Source organism: Pan troglodytes, chromosome 10 (assembly GCF_028858775.2).
Source record: "Pan troglodytes isolate AG18354 chromosome 10, NHGRI_mPanTro3-v2.0_pri, whole genome shotgun sequence".
Classification (NCBI taxonomy): domain Eukaryota; kingdom Metazoa; phylum Chordata; class Mammalia; order Primates; family Hominidae; genus Pan; species Pan troglodytes.
Window position 1 is genome coordinate 67,280,964 of NC_072408.2, and position 19,627 is coordinate 67,300,590.

The following is a 19,627-nucleotide window of genomic DNA, read 5'->3' on the forward strand; positions in this document are numbered from 1 at the left end:
CATCTACTATCCCAGCTCTCCCTATCCATTTCCAATGCCATGCTAATCTGTTAATTCATTCAGTTACTAGTTCCCTTGTTCACTGTATTCTTTATTCATCCTCCAAATACTTATTGAGAGCCAACTATAAGCCAGATACTATGCCCCACATTTAAGATATAACAACAGGACAAACAGACATAGTGGCTAACCCACAAAACTTGCTGTCCAACATGAAAGTCAGATAATAGGTGCATGTAGACATGGGAGGGTTTGCTGGAAAGGTGACCCAGAAAAAAAAATTAAAGCAAGAAATACTTTTAAAACATAGGAGTTAGTATCATAAGGGGGTAGGAATGAACAGCAATGAGAAGCAATAAAGACAATTCCCAGCAAAGGAAATAACACACAGCCCTCAAATAAAAATGAGCATCCTAACAATGCCATCACCTTTCTCTCATTTACACTTTTGTTCCATTTATCTTTCTCCCTTCAAAATCTTTCCTCATTCTCCCATATCTGCCTATTGAAATTATATGCACCCTTCAGAGAACAGATCAACTGTATAAATATATACATATATTTCCAGCTGCCAGGTTACTACTTGACTCAGATCAGGTATGAAAATAAGAATTTGCTAAATAAATGGATGATAAAATCATCATTCTTCCCAAATGACAAATCTATTTCATATTACAAATATGCATGTGCCTACCTTATCTACCCTTGAAGTAAAGGACTAGACTATGTTCCATACATCTCCATATCCCCATAGTGCCTAATGCATAATAAGCACTTGATTAATATTTTACAATAAATAACTGTAACATTTGAGGTCTAGGCAGAGCTGTTGAAGAAAATACTTTCATCTTCTCCCAACTTTAACAGATTTAACAGAAAACTCTGAAAGCTCAAAATATTCTTTTGACATAAATTAATATTAAACATGAGGTCTTCCAAGAAACATCTGTCAATAATGGATTTATTTTTGTATTTAATTTTTAATTTTAATTTTCAATATTTTTAAGTAATTTTATTGCAAACACACTTCTAAATTTAAATATGTTGGAGATGATAAATTATTTTTGGACTATAAAAAGGAGTCTTTAATGAACTGGACAACCTAAAAAAGTTATTGGGCACCTCACCTTCCAAAAACTAAGATAAATTTAAAAATGTAAATTGTATTTTAATTTCATTTAATGTTCCTGATATCATCTTTAGAATCAGCCTCAAGTCACCATCACAAAATGTGTTATGTAATTCACAATTTGTTATTTTAAAAACCTAGAGTAAATCTGGATCACTCCATTTTTCAGATCAGTGAAGGACAAGTAAAAAAGTGAGAAACAGGGTTTCAAAGAGTTGCCAAAAATGTTACATGGGGAAAAAAAAAAAACCCTAATTCCTGGATACCAATACCTGTAGGAAAGGCAGCCCAAGGAATAGCAGGAGATGTTGTTTGGGTTTCACCACTTCCACCATCAAAAGTCTCCGCAGCCTACAAGACAAAGGCAAGATTATTTTAGAAGATGTGAAAAGCAGAAATGCTATTTAAGTGATCAAGCATTCCAGTTCAATAGGCATATCTTCTATAACACACCAGACATTTTCATATTCCCTCTAAATAACTGCTTTTCAGTCTTTACTCCTACCACTCCTATCATGACTCACCACCCCCAGTACCCATGCCTTATTAACTTCAAGTAAAAATTTTCTTTCCTTATTCAGATAACTCTACTGTTAGTCAATAATATTTTTATTTTATATATTCTTAATCACATTTTCACTTGTAAACTTTATATTTAAGTATTTTAACTTAACTTACCACATTTAACCATCTATGTAGGAAAAATATTTGTCTTTAAAAAATATAGACACCAAATTCTTTTAATTAGCACAAGACCCAATTAGAGATTAATTCAAAGAAATAGGATTCATCTGTCTTGAATAATATACTACCTAGAGTTAATAGCTTTCAATATTTAGAGAATTTCTAAAACTCAAGTTTTCAATTAACAAGCCGTCCTGTTTTGGAACAATTACTGAATACTGAGTTTGTAGGTAAGAGCACAGAGTTTTCTGTCTGTTAGATGCCCAGGTCACAGCAAATTTTCTACTAAAAATTAGAGCCAGAATTTCAATGTGTATTCTCCACTGAGTTGCCAACCCCTTAAGGAGAAGTTAAAAGGGGTAATCTGACACAGGAGCTAAGTGACACAGAATACAGTAGCTATTCTCTACAACTATGAAAAATGAACATATTTTATATAACCAAGGGTAGAGACCTTCCCTATTTATACAGCAGGATGTGGAAAGAAAGAAAAACCTAATAACTACAATTAAATTGTAACACTGGTTAACCTGTACCTATGCAGTACTGAAAGGAATCAATTTGATGAATATAAAAAAGTGTAATACTGTTATTCTACAGAACACTATCCACTGTATTTTTTTCCTAAATAATACATGAAGTGTGGTTTAAATAAAGAAGACTATGCCAGACTGTAACCCTCAAATAACAACTTCTAAACAATAAACTAAGCCAGATGATATCTGAAACATACATTTTCCTCAAAATGGAAGGCATTTTAACAAAAATAAATGTTACATTTCAGTAACATAAATAAGATTCAATCACTCAACAAAACCAAAATATTAAGCATACAAGCATGCTTAAACAAAAACCAGTTTTAGATGAAATAGAGAAAACAGGTATGTCTATACTCCATATTGACTGATTTTAAAGATCAGCAAAAGAGAAGAAGATCCTAACAAAAACCTCACACCATTCTTTCATGAAATTCACAACACTGAATATATACTTAACATCTTATTCATCCTATTAAGGTCATTAATTACAATCCCTGGTTTTTATAATTCCCTTTTTACCAAATCCAAAGTAGGTAAAATTCTTTAAAAAGAAAAAAAAAAAAAAAAATCACAGCATTCCCTTGATGGTAGTTCCAGGACTTGAGCTCAGGCCTCCTGACTCCTAATCCAGAGCTTTTCCTGCAAGACTATACTGGCTCCATAAAAATAACTGGGTTATAAAATATTTCAATAAAATGAACACACATTGAAAAGGATTAAGGAAAAGACAGTGCTCCTTCAGCTAACAATTTCCACTTACAAAGTATCCATTCCTAACCTACTAGAATAATCTAACAATACAAACATACTAATTAACTTTATAACCACCAAAAGGCTCTGTACTTAATATACTAAATCAACTCATTGCAGGTATAAACATGCAAATATGTGACAGGATCTTTAGTACTCATCCATCATCTCACAAGTATTTCCTAACAGACATGTATCCCAATAAAATCATCTGCTGACAATTTTTAAAATCTTTCCTTTAGTGCTTACACTGGTAGCACTTAATTAACTCAATTTAAACCATTCCTATGGGCAAGTCCAAATGTTCTATAATAATACATCAGTTTTAATTTTTAGAGGGTTTTTTTTTATTTTTCTTGATTTCATCTTTTTACTCCAGAATTACATTAAAATGATCAAGGAAATATCATGAATGCCAATGAAATATAATACATTTTCAAAATAGTTTACTCCATTATAATCCCACAAAGTTAAAACAAACTAACGTAAATAACAGTGCATACCTCAAAACCACCAAAATCATCATCATCCATTCTTCAAGTGGCACCTGAAAAATATAAGATATTGAAACAAGCCCGCACACACACAGTCATTTATGTCAAAATACTCTCCAACTTAAATGTATACATATTTATTTGTAAATTAGAATTTCTAACTGTCTATGCATTTTTTATGCAAAAAAGAATTTGCAATTGGCTTTTACTTTTTGGCAAAATTAGCAATTTCTGTAACTTTTTCAGCAACCATGTATTTTGCCATTTTATGTTGAGATGCCAGGAGTGGAAAAATATTCTTTTACATTTTAATTTGCTTTTCCCAAATTGGCACTAGAGCTCAATTCAATAATGCTTCCTGCTTTTTGCATCTATTCCTCAGTTGTCTGGCAACATCAGCACAAACCCCAGCTAAGAACAGGACTGTGGTGAGTTTTTGGAAATCTGTCCCCTACCACAAAGGTTCTTCCCTCGGTTTCAGGGCCAAGGCTGATTTAGATTTTCAAAATTGATCAGCATTTTTGAGCTGTGGCCACAACTTTTGGATCATTTTGATATGTGTATTTTTAGCTGAAACTGCTTTGCACTTTCGGAAAAATGTGGAGCAAGTTACTAGGCTGATCAAGATAAATCAAGTCATGTATTCATGGGAGATGAGGGATGAGAAAAACACAAATAAATATCCAGAATTCCTCTTTTCTTTACTCTTAAAGTATGTAAGAGAGACAAGCACTCAAATAATATTTGCTTTTTTAGTCCTAAATGTATATCATAAAAATGAAAAGATAAAACCATTAGTATCAGGGCTTTAAAAAAAAAAAAAAAAGGAGCAGCAGCTTTATCAAACAAACCATGCAAGAACTAAAAAACCTGAAAAGGTGAAATTAGTAAGAGGAAGTATACATTAAAATGAAAAATAAGTTCTCATACAGATTGTTTCTTAATTTACAATTTGGAACCTGTAATTGTGAATCTATAGCTGCAAGTAATACTCTAGTCAGTAATAATTGGTTTATTTTTCTATCATTCAGAAGTGAACATATGACAAAATAATCTGTACAACAAACCCCCATGACAGGAGTTTGTCTTTGTAATAAAGCTGCACATGTACCCCTTAACCTAAAAGTTAATTTAAAAAGCAATGTTTTAAATTAAAAAGAAAACTTTAAGTGAACATACCCAAATGTTGATTATAGTTTCCTTGACTCAGTAATACAAGATGGACTTCATTACAGGAAAACAATCCTTTCCCACTTCTAAAATAAAAATAGCTATACATATTAAACTATATCTTAAACATTAATCTTAAGGGCATTTTCTAAGGTCATTTGCTTTAAGTAGTCATCTATATCCGTGCTTTACCTTCTGGAAACTAGTGCTAACACCTTCAAAAAGAAAATTCAAAAAATTGTCAAAGAAAAAAACAGTAAAAACATTAATTTCAACGATTGTTTTGTTTTAATAGGCAAAGGAAATTCTTTTCACAGAAACTCAGTAGGTAATGACACTAAAAAATATATATTTAGACAGAAACATATTGTAAAAAGGAAAGGTATTAAATTAACCAGAATATAATCATGGTATCATTACCATTACTCACAATTTTAGCAATCTGATGAAAATGTTTTATAAAATGTATTTCTCCAAAAATTAAAACTAAGCAGGTCATCCACGTATAGCACTTAAAAAATATAAACCAGACTTTCAGAAACTTTTGATGATGTTTAGTTTGAAATGGAACTCACATTATTCTGTGTTGCAAGTGAACAGAAATCTGTATGTGGCTACATTTTTCATGAAGAAATTATGAAAGAAGAGTGATATGGACATTAAGAATTAACCAAGTCAAACTATAAACACCAACTTTATCTCTTCCACATGTATCCCATGAATCTGAAGAAACAAAAAATTTTTAGCATCTACATATGCTGTACTCAAATAATATGGTTTCAAAAGAATGGAATTTTTAGAGTAATGCTTCTGTGTGTTTTCTTAAGTCACTTCCCAATAAACTATTTGTAAGGTGACAGAAAATTTGAAAATAAAAACAAATACCCACATCTAACAATCATTTCAGCTTGTTTGACTGTGGTAATGAACCAAATACAGTCAGTTTCCTAAGTTCTGATTTAGCTCTGCAAAAGAACATACTAGTGACCACTGATGTTTTCCAGACTCCAGCAACTTTTACATATTCGGTGGCTCACGCCTGTAATCCCAGCACTTTGGAAGGCTGAGGTAGGCGGATCACCTGAGGTCAGCAGCAGTTCAAGACCAGCCTGGTCAACATGGTGAAACCCTGCCTCTACTAAAAATACAAAAAATTAGCCAGGTGTGGTGGCACATGACTGTAATCCCAGCTACTTGGGGGGCTGAGGCAGAAGAATCGCTTGAACCTGAGAGGTGGAGGTTGCAGTGAGCCGAGATCGCACCATTACACTCCAGCCCAGGCAACAAGAGTGAAACTCCATCAAAAAAAAAAAAAAAAAAAAAGCAGATGATACTCTTCCTTTTATTTTCAAAGAAATATTAATATGTTTAAAAAAACAAATTATGTCCCAAGTTACTTAACATATAATTCTAGAGAAATATTTTTAAAGCAATAATCTTTCTGCAAATAATTTAGACTTCAATTCCTGCAATAGTTTACTTCTGAGCATTTTAAATAGGAGAAAAGAAAATTAACAGCATTGACTTGTAAAAATAAAATTTATAAAATATGAAAATCAACAGTTTTTAAAAGGAAATATACAAATGTGGGCTTATTTATGTATTTAGCTACTCCAATACATTTAAAATATTTACTTTATCTAAAGTGCATTCTTATCAAGTATTTTAGAATATTCTAGCATTTAACATTATAGCCCATTAAACTACAAATATTATAAGAATGTAGCAACAGCAAATATATCTGACATCTAAGTTACAGAATCATAAGCCTGGCCAAAACATTAACAGATCACATAATTCATTCTTTTGTGTCATGGCAGAAAGACAGGTGTATACTTCATTATAATTAGGAATCTACACTGAAAGTTTTCACAATATCAAGGTCTAACAATTCTCAAACTTCTTTATATCTAAATTTAATCTCTTTTTTTGCCTTATTGTATTAATTCCCTACTTTGCTAGTCTCAATATTTAATACACTGCTGATATTCTAAAAATGTTTTATAAGAAAGACATACAAAAGGACAAAACATATACAGAATACACAATGTAATAAACTTTTATTCAGCAATTCTGTATCAGTTAAGGTCCTCAAAGAAGTTACAGTCTGGTGTACAGAGGAGGGCAGAGTGTAAGAAAAGCATTCAAATACAAATAACATAAGATGTGAAAGACTCTCAAAAGAGAAGAAAAAATTTCCAAGGTAAGAAGAAAGATTTTCAGAAGATGATATATCTAGTTGGAAGCATCATTAAATGCCTAAGGTAGAAGGAGACATTTGAGAAAGATTTCAACAGATCTGACAGAAAATGTCAAATGGCACATCAAAACACACATTTTATTCATCTTTACGGAAAGGTATCCCTGTAAGAATACAAAGATTTCTTTTGATTATTGGCTTCTGCATAAAAATTAGGTCAAAAAGAATGTGAAATGAGAAAACTACAAGAAATTTCAAAGCAAATACAAGGAAAATGAGTCACTGGAAAAATGAGAATCACACTTATGAATACGTAAGAGAATCCTCAAAAGGCTCAGCAATGGGAGGTACTGAAAGTCAAGTAAAACTGAAACTCAAAATTAAGAGTCATAGGTATATGCTAAGACCACTCCCAGAATCTGCACAACTGGGTAACCTACAATTTATCACCACAGCAGAAGACTGGAGGTTCATTCCCTGGACAGGGTAAAGCTGAGGGTCTCCAGGCAGGAAGATATCAACACAGGTGGACTAGGTGAAGTTATATCTTGGGGAGGGGAGAGGGTGGTTAAATATGTAGACCAGTAACTCCAGACATCTTTCACTACTCAGCAACCAAAACAACAGCGGCTGGGCTGAAACCTCTAGTCAGAAGAGCTGCAGATTCTTCAATGATGAATCTACTCAACCCATGAAAAGGACCTTATCAGACGTTCCACAAAGAAACAACTCACTCACGAAATACTACTTTGACAAATCCCACCGACAAGCACAAAATTTCCAATTAGCTTCTAATTTTAATAACAGGCAGAACAGCATAAAGGTTAAAAGAAGGGACTATAGAGTTAAGATGGCTGGATTCAAATTCCAGCTCTACCACTTACTGTGTTACACTGGGCATTTTACTTAAAACATTGTGTGCCTCAGTTTCCTCATCTATCGAATATTATAATAGCTAACTCCTAAAGTCAGTACAAGGATTAAATATGTTAAAACAGATGAAGCACTCAGAACAGTATCTGATACATTCTAAGCATTATATAAGTGTTTGCTACTTTATTAGTGCCTCAATCTTACATGTGAACAGACTATCAAGGATGACCAAAGAGATGAAGAAAGCATCTAATTAAAAAACAAATAGAAGAAAAAAATAGAGACCAAACCATAAAAGAAAAATAGGATGAAATAAACAAAGACTATCCAGGAAAGAAAAAAACAAAACCATAGTATCTTCAGAAAGTTAACAACAGAAGATAGTTCATCCATGAATTACGAACAGGATGCCCTAATTTCAGGGGAGAAAATGATCAAGAAAGGAGTAAACAACAAGACTGAGGCCTTGGAAATAAAAATATATAATTGCAGAAATGAAAAACTGCCAGATAGAAAATAAAATTAAGGAAATTTTCTTTTAAAAAAGTATAAGAGAAAAAAATGGGAAGTCAGAGTAAAAACAAGTTACAAGATCCAGCCTAGGATACGTAATATCTAATTATTAGGACTCTAGGAGTTCAAGAAAGACAGAAAAGAGAAAACAAAAGTAAAGAAATCATCAACAAAATAATTCAGGAAAATTTTCTAAAACAAAAGGATATTATATCCAGTAATGGGTATATCAAGTATCCAAGAGAAAAAAAGAAGAAAAAAAAACCCACAGCAAGGCACAGTAGAGACAAAGGGAAGATCCTACAAGCTTCCAGAGAGAAAATAGGCTTCACTCAAAGGACCAACAACATAATGGTCTCACACTTCATAACAGCATCACTGGAAGGTAAAAAACAATGGACTAATGTTTTTAAAATTCTGAGGGAAAATGATTTACAGCATGGAATTCTATATTCAACCAAACCAACATATAATTGAGGGAAGAATAAAGTCATGTTCACACCTGTAAAGTCTCAAAACAATTTTTATTGCACACTTTCTTTAAAAGCTATGGAGTAAACCAAGAGAATAAGACAAGAAAGAAAAAGACATAGGATTAGAAAAGATCCAACTAAAGTGAAAAGCAAAGGGATTTCTCCCAGAATAATAGTGAACTGAGTTCCACAATACCTATGAAGCAAGAAGAGATACCTCCAGTCTAGATTGGAGCAGATCAGAAAGCTCCTGAGACATGTATTCAAGAAATGAAATAGACTAGCTCATATGTTTTACCATCATGAGTGTAATTTTAAACAATTAGGGGAAACTTCAGAGTTGAATTAGTGACTAGAGAACTAACCAAATGAAAACAGAGAAACCAGTATGAAGGAGATGAGGAGGCTGAAAGCATGGAGGACATAGAAGACAGCAGTATTTCATAGCAAGCCTTATTACAATTTTAAACTATGAGCACAAAAAAACAACATGGCATGATGAGCCAGCTACCTATTAGTTCTATCAAAATATTCTGAGAAAAACTCAAGAAAGTTTTTCTTTACAAAACTAACCATAAAAGACATAAATGCTTTAAATTTGCATTTACTCAACAAATAAATTAGGATTTTTCATAATAGTCTCCATTATAACATCTTCCCATATTACAAGTATTCATACCAAATACAAGATTGTATCTCTAGACACCAAAGTTGCTCAAAACCTAACCAACCTGCACCCCTCCCCTTCTAAAAAGGTCCAATAAAGACATTTTGATAACTGACTTCAAAAAATAAAATCTCAAGAGACCACCCAAATTATCTGATCGTCCCCAAATATCCTATTAGTTAACACTGTCCACTTAGCATTTAACTAAATCTCCATCTGATCTGGAAAACTACTTGCTAACATCCTCACAGTCGCAATAATACTTTTCCATTTGATCCTGTTTAATGCCGTGTTTCCTAGAAGCAACAGAGACAAGTGGTTTTTTTTCTGACTCTTCTGGGCAAACAGAAATTAGAGAAAACAGAACAAAGGAAATACACACACACACACACACTCAAACCTTAAAGTTAAAAATAGAAAGCAATTAAGACTGAGCTAATTAGAAGAGTCAAAATATGTAAGAACAGAATTTCAGGCTTATTGGGTCAAGAAAATGTAACTGTCTACCTAAGTTTATATAAGAAATCTGGAGGTAGTGTGGGGATCCTTTCTTTATTCATCTTTTTTTTACCCTCCAGCAATTGAACTGAGCAGTTCCTAGCACATAGTAAGGGCTCAAAGAATATTTTTGAATTAATGCCTTCAAAATAAATGACTGAATGACAGCAAATTAGTTGCTAATAGTTCCCACATGACTTCCTTTTCCCTCTTACTTTTCCAAGAAAATTACAGTGGATCTTGGGCACTAGAAGACCCAGTTGCTAGCATTGAAACAGCTCTACCCATATTAAGACTGTGCCTAAGGACCAATATCTTAAAAGATACTACATTGCTACTTTATATTCTCATCAAGTGTCCAATTATTATTGGGGTTAATAATTTTGAAACTGCCTATGAAGCTGAATTAAAGAAGTATTGCCATACTATAAATTCTACTACCAGTGAACCTTTGCCAGTGGCAGATTATCACAAGTCCAAAGAAAGCAAACTGAGGTGTAAATTTATTACCTAAAAAACATTATATTCATAAATGATCCAATAGGAAAACATCCCAACTACTAATAACTAACTTTTCCTTTATAATTTTCATCTGTTATCAATTAAGTCTGTCTTTACCAACCTTCATTCAGAAAACTTACACATCCCAAAAAGTAACAACAAAAATAAAAACTACAGGACATTTACTCTCCAAACCCTTATATCTACCCTCATCCTCTTTGGTTAAGTCTTCAACTTCCAACTTCTTAATAGCAATCTTTTCCCAGGCTGATAGCCCTCTGATTCTATCTCATTATCTTCTCCTTCAAAAAATGTATGCCCTCTCATAATCTTAGTGGTCTACACAAATTTTGCAGAACTAATCACTTCTCAGGGGCCAGTCATACATTCCCAACCAAAAAGTGAACATTTTTACAGGGCTATCCCTCTATCAACTCAAAATTCTCACTGTATGAACTGTATTCTTATCTGGCAAAATCTCATCGCTCAATGAATGCTAGAGGTAAGATATACTACTTCCTCTCCTCACATTTTAAAAGAGAGCACAGGCCTGTTTTCAATAGAAGGAAATGTGATTGAAGAAGTACTGTAGTCCTTTATCCTCTTTACTTCTCTCAAAAAAAAAAAAAAAGTAATAATAGTGAGAGCAAAACATCCCTAAGTGTCACTGTTAGCTAAGATTAATTATAAAATTTAGTGTGCATGCAAAGTACAACCTCTTTGAGCTCCTTACTGGGAACTTGGTGCCTACAAACAATATACTATTCTTGCAGTTTAGCTCCCATAAAGAAGCTCATCAGGGAAAAACTTCATTCTTTAAGCACAGAGACTTGTTTTTTAGCTATTCTGCCTGTGACCAGATGGGTAAATTTAATTTAGAAGAAAACCTGTGGGAGACCTCATTTCAGATTTAGGCCCAAGCCAGGTTTTAACAATAAAGTTGCTACTCTGATTTCTATACAACTCTTGGTTCCATTCCTCAGCTGATTCAGAATCCAGAGTGGTTGCAAGGCAACTGATAACACCTCCCTCCCACCCCAGGAACCACCAATAATATCCAATTACCTGTCTTCTGCTGACAACTATCAGAACAAAATCACATAAAATTCATGTTTCCCCTCTTAAACTGGATTCACAGTGCTGCCCAACACACCCAGTATTTCTTTAAAGTTATTTCTCTCATTCTCCAGAAAAGCTATTTCAAAGATTGCCAACTCTCCTCAAACTTCCAGCCTTTCTATTCCTTTCTGCTATCAAAGCAAATAGCCTGGCCTCCTGCTTAACAAAGAAAACAGAAGGCATTTTAAGAGAAGTCCCTCAACTTCTTGTTACCAAAACTATAGCTACCAGCATCTGTACTCAGCTATTACAACTCATTCTGCTCACGAAGAAAAAGGAACCCTTCTGCCTACTTAAGACTAACCCCCAAACCCTCCCAGCAACCTGGGCTCTCAGAGACTTGGCTCTCTCAATTGTTTCCTCTTAACTATTCAACCTCCTCTTATTTAGCTCTTTCTCATCAACAATGAAACATGCTCCAAGCCCTACAGTTTAAAAATGAAAACAGAACAAAAACAAAAACAAAACCTTCCTCAAATACAGTGTCCTCCAACCACAGTCCTATCCTTTTCACAGCTCAACTTCAGACACTATTGTTATATCTCATGCCTGCAACCAATTACATCCTTTTTATTATGCAAAAAGAAACAATTCCTTGTCTTATTTGAACATTAACATCATTTGATTAGTCTTTTCTTCTCAAAACACTTCTCACTTCATGCTATATAAGACTATCATACTCCTTCCTTCTTTCTTCCTAGTTTTCTAACTGCTTTATCTCAATCTCTCCTGCAGGTTCTTCTACCTATCCTTTAAATTTTGGTGCTCCAAAGGGCTCCAACCTAACCCTTCCTTTCTTTCACTTTAGATACACTCCCTGGACTATCTCATTCACATCTTTGGATTCATTTACAAACATAAGCTATGGTATCTCTATCTCTAATTTAGATGTGTTTCCTGAGCTCCAGATCTACATAGCCAAGAGACAACTGTAATCTAACAGGAACCTCAAATGCAATACAACCAAAACTCAAGATTGAATTCAACATCTCCCCCACCAACCTCAAATTTACCCTTCTTCCAGGGGTCTTTAGACCAGTGATTGCCACTACCTCTATAACACATTTGGTCAAGAAGAAAACTTGCAGTCATCTTTGCCTCATACTTCTCTCTCTCACCCCATATATAAAATCAATCACAAAATCCTATCTCCGAGAGCAGGGGTCCCCAACCCGCGGACACGAACCGGTCTGGGTCCTTGGCCTGTTAGGAACCAGGCTGCACAGCAGGAGGTGAGTGGCCAGCAAGCAAGCATTACCACCTGAGCTCTGCCTCCTGTCAGATTAGCAGCAGCATTAGATTCTCAAAGGAGCGCGAACCCTATTGTGAACTGTGCATATGAGGGATCTAGGCTGTGTGCTCCTTATGAGAATCTAACTAATGCCTGATGATCCAAGGTGGAACAATTTCATCCCAAAACCATCTCCCAACGTTCCAGTTCATAGAAAAATTGTCTTCCACAAAACCAGTCCCTGGTGCCAACAAGGTTCGGGACCGCTGTCCCAGATACCTCCAGAATACATCTACTCCTCTCAATCCCCAATACTTTCACCCTAAGCAAGGTCACCATTATCTTTCATCTAGTTTATAGCATCAAACTCCAAAACAGTACTCTGCTTCCAATTTTGCTCCTTTCTAGTCCATTCTCCACTCTGCAACCTAAGTGTTCCTTCTAAATACTCCTCCTACTTAAAACCTTATTCAATGGCTTCTCATTATTTTACAAAATATTCTTTTTTTTTTTTTTTTTTTTTGAGACGGAGTCTTGGTCTCTCACCCAGGCTGGAGTGCAGTGGCCCGGTCTTGGCTAACTGCAAGCTCTGCCTCCCGGGTTCACGCCATTCTCCTGGCTCAGCCTCCCAAGTAGCTGAGACTACAGGCGCCCTCCACCATGCCCAGCTAATTTTTTGTATTTTTAGTAGAGGCGGGGTTTCACCATGTTAGCCAGGATGGTCTCAATCTCCTGACCTCATGATCCACCGGCCTCGGCCTCCCAAAGTGCTGGGATTACAGGCGTGAGCCACCACGCCCAGCCCAAAGTAAAAATTCCTAACAAGAATTAATGGACCTTTGTAACCTAGTTGCTTCTATCATCCTCATCTCCATCAGATCCATATCCTGTAATCACACAGAAATTTGTGTTTGAACCATATGATGCTGGCCAAATCACTACGCTTTCTCTGGGCCACAGTGTCCTCATATGTCAAATGAACAGGCTGATCAGAGGACTTCTAAGGTATTACACTCTAAGATACTCTAAATATATGAAACTACACTATTACTATAGCCAAATTCACCTTTTCTTCACAAACTACTTTCTCTCCTCAATCTGTTCTTTTCAGTCAATAGTATTATCCTTCTTTAATCCATCCAGGATGCAAAACCCAGGTGTCACCTTTTACTTTTCACTTGACACTTTACACCACAGCAGGTAAGTCAGTTAATTCTATATTATTTCCCCACTCATCCTTTCTTGTCTCCTCTAGTGACCATCTTTGTGGCTTGGATCTCTATCACTATTTCTTGAAAACTACCAGAACTTACTTCTTGTCATTCTGCTCTCCAATCCTTTCATTACACTGTATAACTATTTCTAAAACAATCATGTTTTAGACCCTAAAACTATCATGTCAATCTCAACTCCAAATCTTTCAAAACAAGAATGCCAAATCCATGCCTCTATGGGATATGATCTTTGGAGTCCCCCATATAAGCAAAATAAGCATGATGACAAAATTGTGATTTGCATTGGTACTAATGATTAAAAGTAAAAATAGGTCCTGTAAAAAAAAGTCTACAAATATATCACAATATCAAGGCACAAGAATGTGCTCTATACAACAAATAATAGAGAAAAGTGTCACATAGTAATCACGGTAAAATCAGTGTTGACAACATAAACCTGAAGACCCTGACAGTAAGTTGTAATACATATAACTCTTCCCTGTGCTTATCTGGACTCACAATCCTTAATTTATTTTTTCATCATTCCCTTACTTTCAAATGAATGAAGTTTCATCTCTTCTACATTTACTACCAAAAAGCATATTACTTTTATCTGAACTATTTTTAAAGGGTATCCTGCAGTATGTCAATTTGGGGGACCTAACTTTTTCTTATGATATTATGTTGCTAATATTATTATGGCTATTATTCATTCTTTTGGCTGCTATATTAATTATATGCCAAAGTTTATTCAGCCACTTTCCTATCAAGAGACATCTGGGTAGTTTACAGGATTTTGTTATTGAGACCAGAAATGCTGTGAACATTTTTCAATACATCTACTTTTGTTTATACACAGAACTTCCCTTGAGTATATGCCTATGAGTAAAATAATTGGGTTGTAACATTTGTCTATGTTTAGTTTCACAGGAAAATGAAAAAGTACTTTCCAAAATGGTGGCATGAATACAGAGGTCCCATAAATCTTCATCCTTCCTGACACTTGGTTTTAAATGGCATCGCATTTTGTACTTAATTTGACTTCCCTGATCATTAATGAAGTTAAAATTTCTTCATATGATTATCAATGATATGTGGTTCCTCCTTTGTGAAATGCCTATTCACATCTTTATTTTTTGACTGTGTTGTGTTTTTAATTGATTTGGATAAATTTTTTAAAATAATTCTTGATATTAATCATTTGTCAGCTGTGTATATTGCAAACAACTTCTAGTTTATAACATGTGTTTCCACTTTATTTAAGGCAGCTTTTGATGAACAGAAATTCTTAATCTATTCTTTAATAACAATTTATCAGTTTCTTAGTCTTATTTTTTAAATCCTTTGCCATCTATAAAAGGTATATACCTTTATTTACTACAAGGAAATTTTATTTTTGACATTTAAGTATTTCAGCCATCTGTATTTGAGTATTTATATGGTAGAAGCAGAGATCTAATTCTTTTTTTTTCCTGATATGGATCATTTTTCCTGATTACATTTATTATACAATAACTTCTTTCCTTGCTAATCTGATAAGCCATCTTTATCATACACCAAATTTATTCTAGTATAAACAGACCCATAAATACTGTGGGTCTGTTTCTAGCTATAAGATTATTTCAGCAGAAATGGAATCTTTATGATAGTGAGTGAGCCCTACAACTAAGATATACCATGGTTAAGTTTTTTCTAAAAGGACTACTGATAACATTCTATAAATACCCCTAAAGATGTCTCAAAAATTTCTTGTTAGGTGCATTCAATAAATAGGAATGCACCTATGATAGTATCTATGATACTATTTCAATGTCTTCTTTTATACTTTCTAGTTATTTGTTGTTACTATAATAACAATCCAATTGACTTCTATATTAATCTACCTACTCAACTTTAGTAAACTCTTATTTCTTTTTTTTTTTTTTGAGACAGAGTTTCCCTCTTGTTGCCCATGCTGGAGTGCAATGGCGCAATCTCGGCTCACTGCAATGTGCTTCTGTCTTTTGCTCTTGTATTGCTTGCTCTTGGAGCCTAGATGCCATTATGTGAGACAGACCAAACTGGCCCACACTGAGATATCACATGGAAAAGCCGTGTGTAAGTTTTCCAACTGACTGCCTAATTAAGTTCCCAGCCAACAGCCAGCATCATATCACCAGACATATAAATGAAGATACTTTAAGATGAATCCAGCCCCTAGCCAGCAAGTCACCTCCAGTGTTCAACGTTCACATCATCCCAACTGAGGCACTGAAAAGAGTAGAGCTGTAAAAAAAAAAAAAAAGCCTTCTTCTACATTGTCCAAGTTTCTGACCCTCAGAATTCATAAGCATAATAAAACAGCTGTTTTGTGCCATTAAATTTGGATTTGTTATACAGCAATAATAATCAGAACATGTGATAAGCATGCTTTTATCATTTCTGACTTTAAGAGAATCTTTTCATCTATCCCCATTTAGGAAGATTGCTGATGATGGTTGGTTGACTGGTTGTTTTTTAAATATTTCTTGACAGTTTAGAGATGTTCCCTCTTTTCCTAATTTGCTAAGCATTCTTATCATGAATTTATGCTGATTATCAAATGATTTTCTGTATCTATTTTAATTATACAGTTTTTCACTTTTAATCTATCAATGTAAATGTTGCTTACATTTATGGATCATTTATTAGTAAATCATCCTTGCATACCTGGGAAAAATTCAATTTGGCAATGATGTTTGTCTTCTTTAAATGTTGGTTTCAATTTGCTACTGTCCTGTTTGGGATTACCAGCTCTATATTAAAAGTGAAATACATCTGTAATTGTCATCTGTTTTAGTGTCTTCATTTGATTTGGATGTCAGGATTATGCTGGGCTTTCAGAACTTGCTGGGGAATTATCCTCTGTTTGTATTAATTTTAAAAGATTGCAACAGATTGGAATAATCTATTTCTCAAAATTTTGGTAGAGACTTATTTATTGGCAAATCATTTGGGCTTGTTGCTTTCTTTGTGGGAAGATTCAGACTTTTAATTTCTCCCTCAGTTTTTACAAGTAATATTTTCCTAGAAATGTCTATTTTTACATAGGTCACATATAATTAACAGTATTCTCATTTTCCTTTTAATCTCTGATTTATGTTATATATCTCTTTTTCATTCTTTATATATTGAATTCTGTATATGTCCATGAACTGTATTATTCATATATTGTATACCCTTTGCTGACTTTTTTATCTACCAATAACCACAAATGTTAATTTAAAATTTCCCACTTTAATAGTAGAGGTACTAATTTACGTATACCAATCTATCAAATTTTTGCTACCTATTTGATGTTATATATTTTTGGTGAATGTAGTGAATTCTAATAATTTTATGTTGCCTTGGCATACATTTTAAACATGTTTAACTTTCTCATATCAGAAACTGGGCTTAGTCACACTCGACACAGTTTCCAGTTGTCTGCCTCCACCCAGTTCCTCTATGTTGTTGTTCCAGATATCTACCTTATACAATCGCCTCCCAGTAACCACTTCCCTATGGGACAGCTGGATACAACCTACTTGACTCACCCTACTGACTCCCATACCCTGCACGGACTGCCCAGATAAGCTGCAGTGACCATCTCTCAGTCACAGCGTGACCAAGGAAATGAAGTCTGTTTGCTGTAAACCCACTGTATTAGTCCGTTCTCACATTGCTTTAAAGAAATACCTGAGACTGAGTAATTTATAAAGAAATGGGGTTTAATTGGCCCACGGTTCTGCAGGTTGTACAGGAAACATAATGTTGGCATCTGCTTGCCTTCTGGGGAAGCCTCAGGAAACTTTCAATCATGACAGAAGGCAGAGGGGAAGCAGACACCTCTTACATGTCAGAAGTAGGAGCAAGAGGGGGGCAGGCGCTACACACTTTTAAACCAGATCTCAGGATAACTTCACTCATTATCACAAGAACAGCACCACACAGAGGGGATGGTGCTAAACCATTCATGAGGAACTGTCCCCATGATCCAAGCACCTCCCACCAGGCCCTACCTCCAGCACTGGGGATTACAATTTGACCTGAGATTTGGGTGAGAACACAGATCCAAACCACGTCACCCACAGTTAGAATTCCCTGCAGGGAAACTCTTTGATAACAACCTAGACCCCAATAATGGCTTTGACTCACAGGTTCCTTGCTCTCTCCCTCTCTTTCTCTCTCTCTCTCCCCCCACCCACTGGTGGAGGCTCCAAGTCCCAGATGGCTTCCCCTTTCCCATCTGGCCCTGAGAAACATGCTGACCTCTTTTCTGTGGGATCCGTAAGTAATATACTGCTTCTGTTATTTCCTATGTTTGGTTGTGCTGCCTCCTCTGTGTCTCACCTGACCAACACATCTAAATCTAACTCCTTTCCTGGTCAGGGCTCTCCTACAGAATAGCTAACTTGTTAAGAATAAACTGGACACAGGTCAGGCAAGCGCCAAAAGGGCACCTGCCAGTATATACAAGCTTCTTTGTTTGTAATGAGAAGGACATCTGGGTCACATGTCAAACACTTAGGCTGTCCACAGGGATAAAGAAGTATCCTGTGAAAGGCCCATTATAAGCATCATATGACCAAATCCCCTGGCACTCCCTCAGGGCAGGGCTAGAGTTTACAGCCACTTGAGAGACCTCAAGACAAAATTAGAAGAAAAATATGACAGTATATTTAATGTGACAGTATATTATAACAACTTTATATGATAACAAGGTGATCAGTCCTAATATGAGTTTTTTTTGTTTTTTTTGTTTTGTTTTGTTTTGTTTTGAGAAGGAGTCTCGGTCTGTCGCCCATGCTGGAGTGCAATGGCGCTATATCAGCACACTGCAACCTCCGCCTCCTGGATTCCAGCGATTCTCCTGCCTCAACCTCCCAAGTAGCTGGGATTACAGGTGCCCACCACCACGCTCAGCTAATTTTTGTAATTTTAGTAGAGACAGGGTTTTGCCATGTTGGCCAGGCTGATTTTGAACTCCTGACCTCAGGTGATCTGCCTGCCTCGGCCTCCCAAGTGCTGGGATTACAGGTGTGAGCCACCATGCCCTGCAAGAACACAGGTATACTTTGAGAAATTCCTCTTCTAGTAACATGCCCTAGAGAAACTCTCACACACGGATACCAAAAGTCTTGCACAAGACTATTCGTGGTAACACTGTTTGCAATAGTAAACCCCACAAACAACCCAAATGCCCATCGAGAACTCTAGAGAAAGATGAGGACAGATTAGATTACCTGAGAGAGTTTTTCTTATGGTACAGGAACGAAGGAAATGATTAGCTACTCATATCCTAGAACTATTCTTCATACAAAGCAAAACTGCAAGCTGCCACTTGGGGGAAAGGCAGAAAACCCTCCCAGCCTCTGAAACCAGACAAATACCAGGAGTCAGTAGAGAGTACACAAATTCTACACAAACTTTTTCAGGAAAAAAGGACAGGAAATGCTTCTCAATTTACTGAAATTTGTTTTATGACCAAGGATATGGTTTATTCTGGTGAAGGTTCCATGCACATATGAAAAGAAAGCATGTTCTTTTCAATAGACAAAAGATAGAGACATTT

At 35.2% G+C, this 19,627-nt stretch overlaps 1 protein-coding gene across 17 annotated transcripts in view; it reads right to left on the minus strand.

Moving 5' to 3' along the window:
• CCDC91 (coiled-coil domain containing 91) overlaps positions 1–19,627 on the minus strand; it is a 355,144-nt gene that overhangs the window by 286,685 nt on the left and 48,832 nt on the right. For 13 of the 17 annotated variants that reach the window (XM_016923726.4, XM_016923727.4, XM_063786835.1 and 10 more), the window contains 2 exons: positions 3,606–3,649; positions 1,402–1,480 (listed from right to left, as the gene is read on the minus strand). The exons of 2 other annotated variants lie outside the window; for them this stretch is intronic. In XM_016923726.4, coding sequence (XP_016779215.3) covers positions 1,402–1,480; positions 3,606–3,635 — 109 coding nt within the window. In that variant the 5' untranslated portion in view covers positions 3,636–3,649. Of the gene's footprint in view, positions 1–1,401; positions 1,481–3,605; positions 3,650–4,775; positions 4,853–19,627 lie in introns of all 17 variants that reach the window. 2 more of the 17 variants (XM_063786836.1, XM_063786841.1) reach the window with 1 other exon arrangement.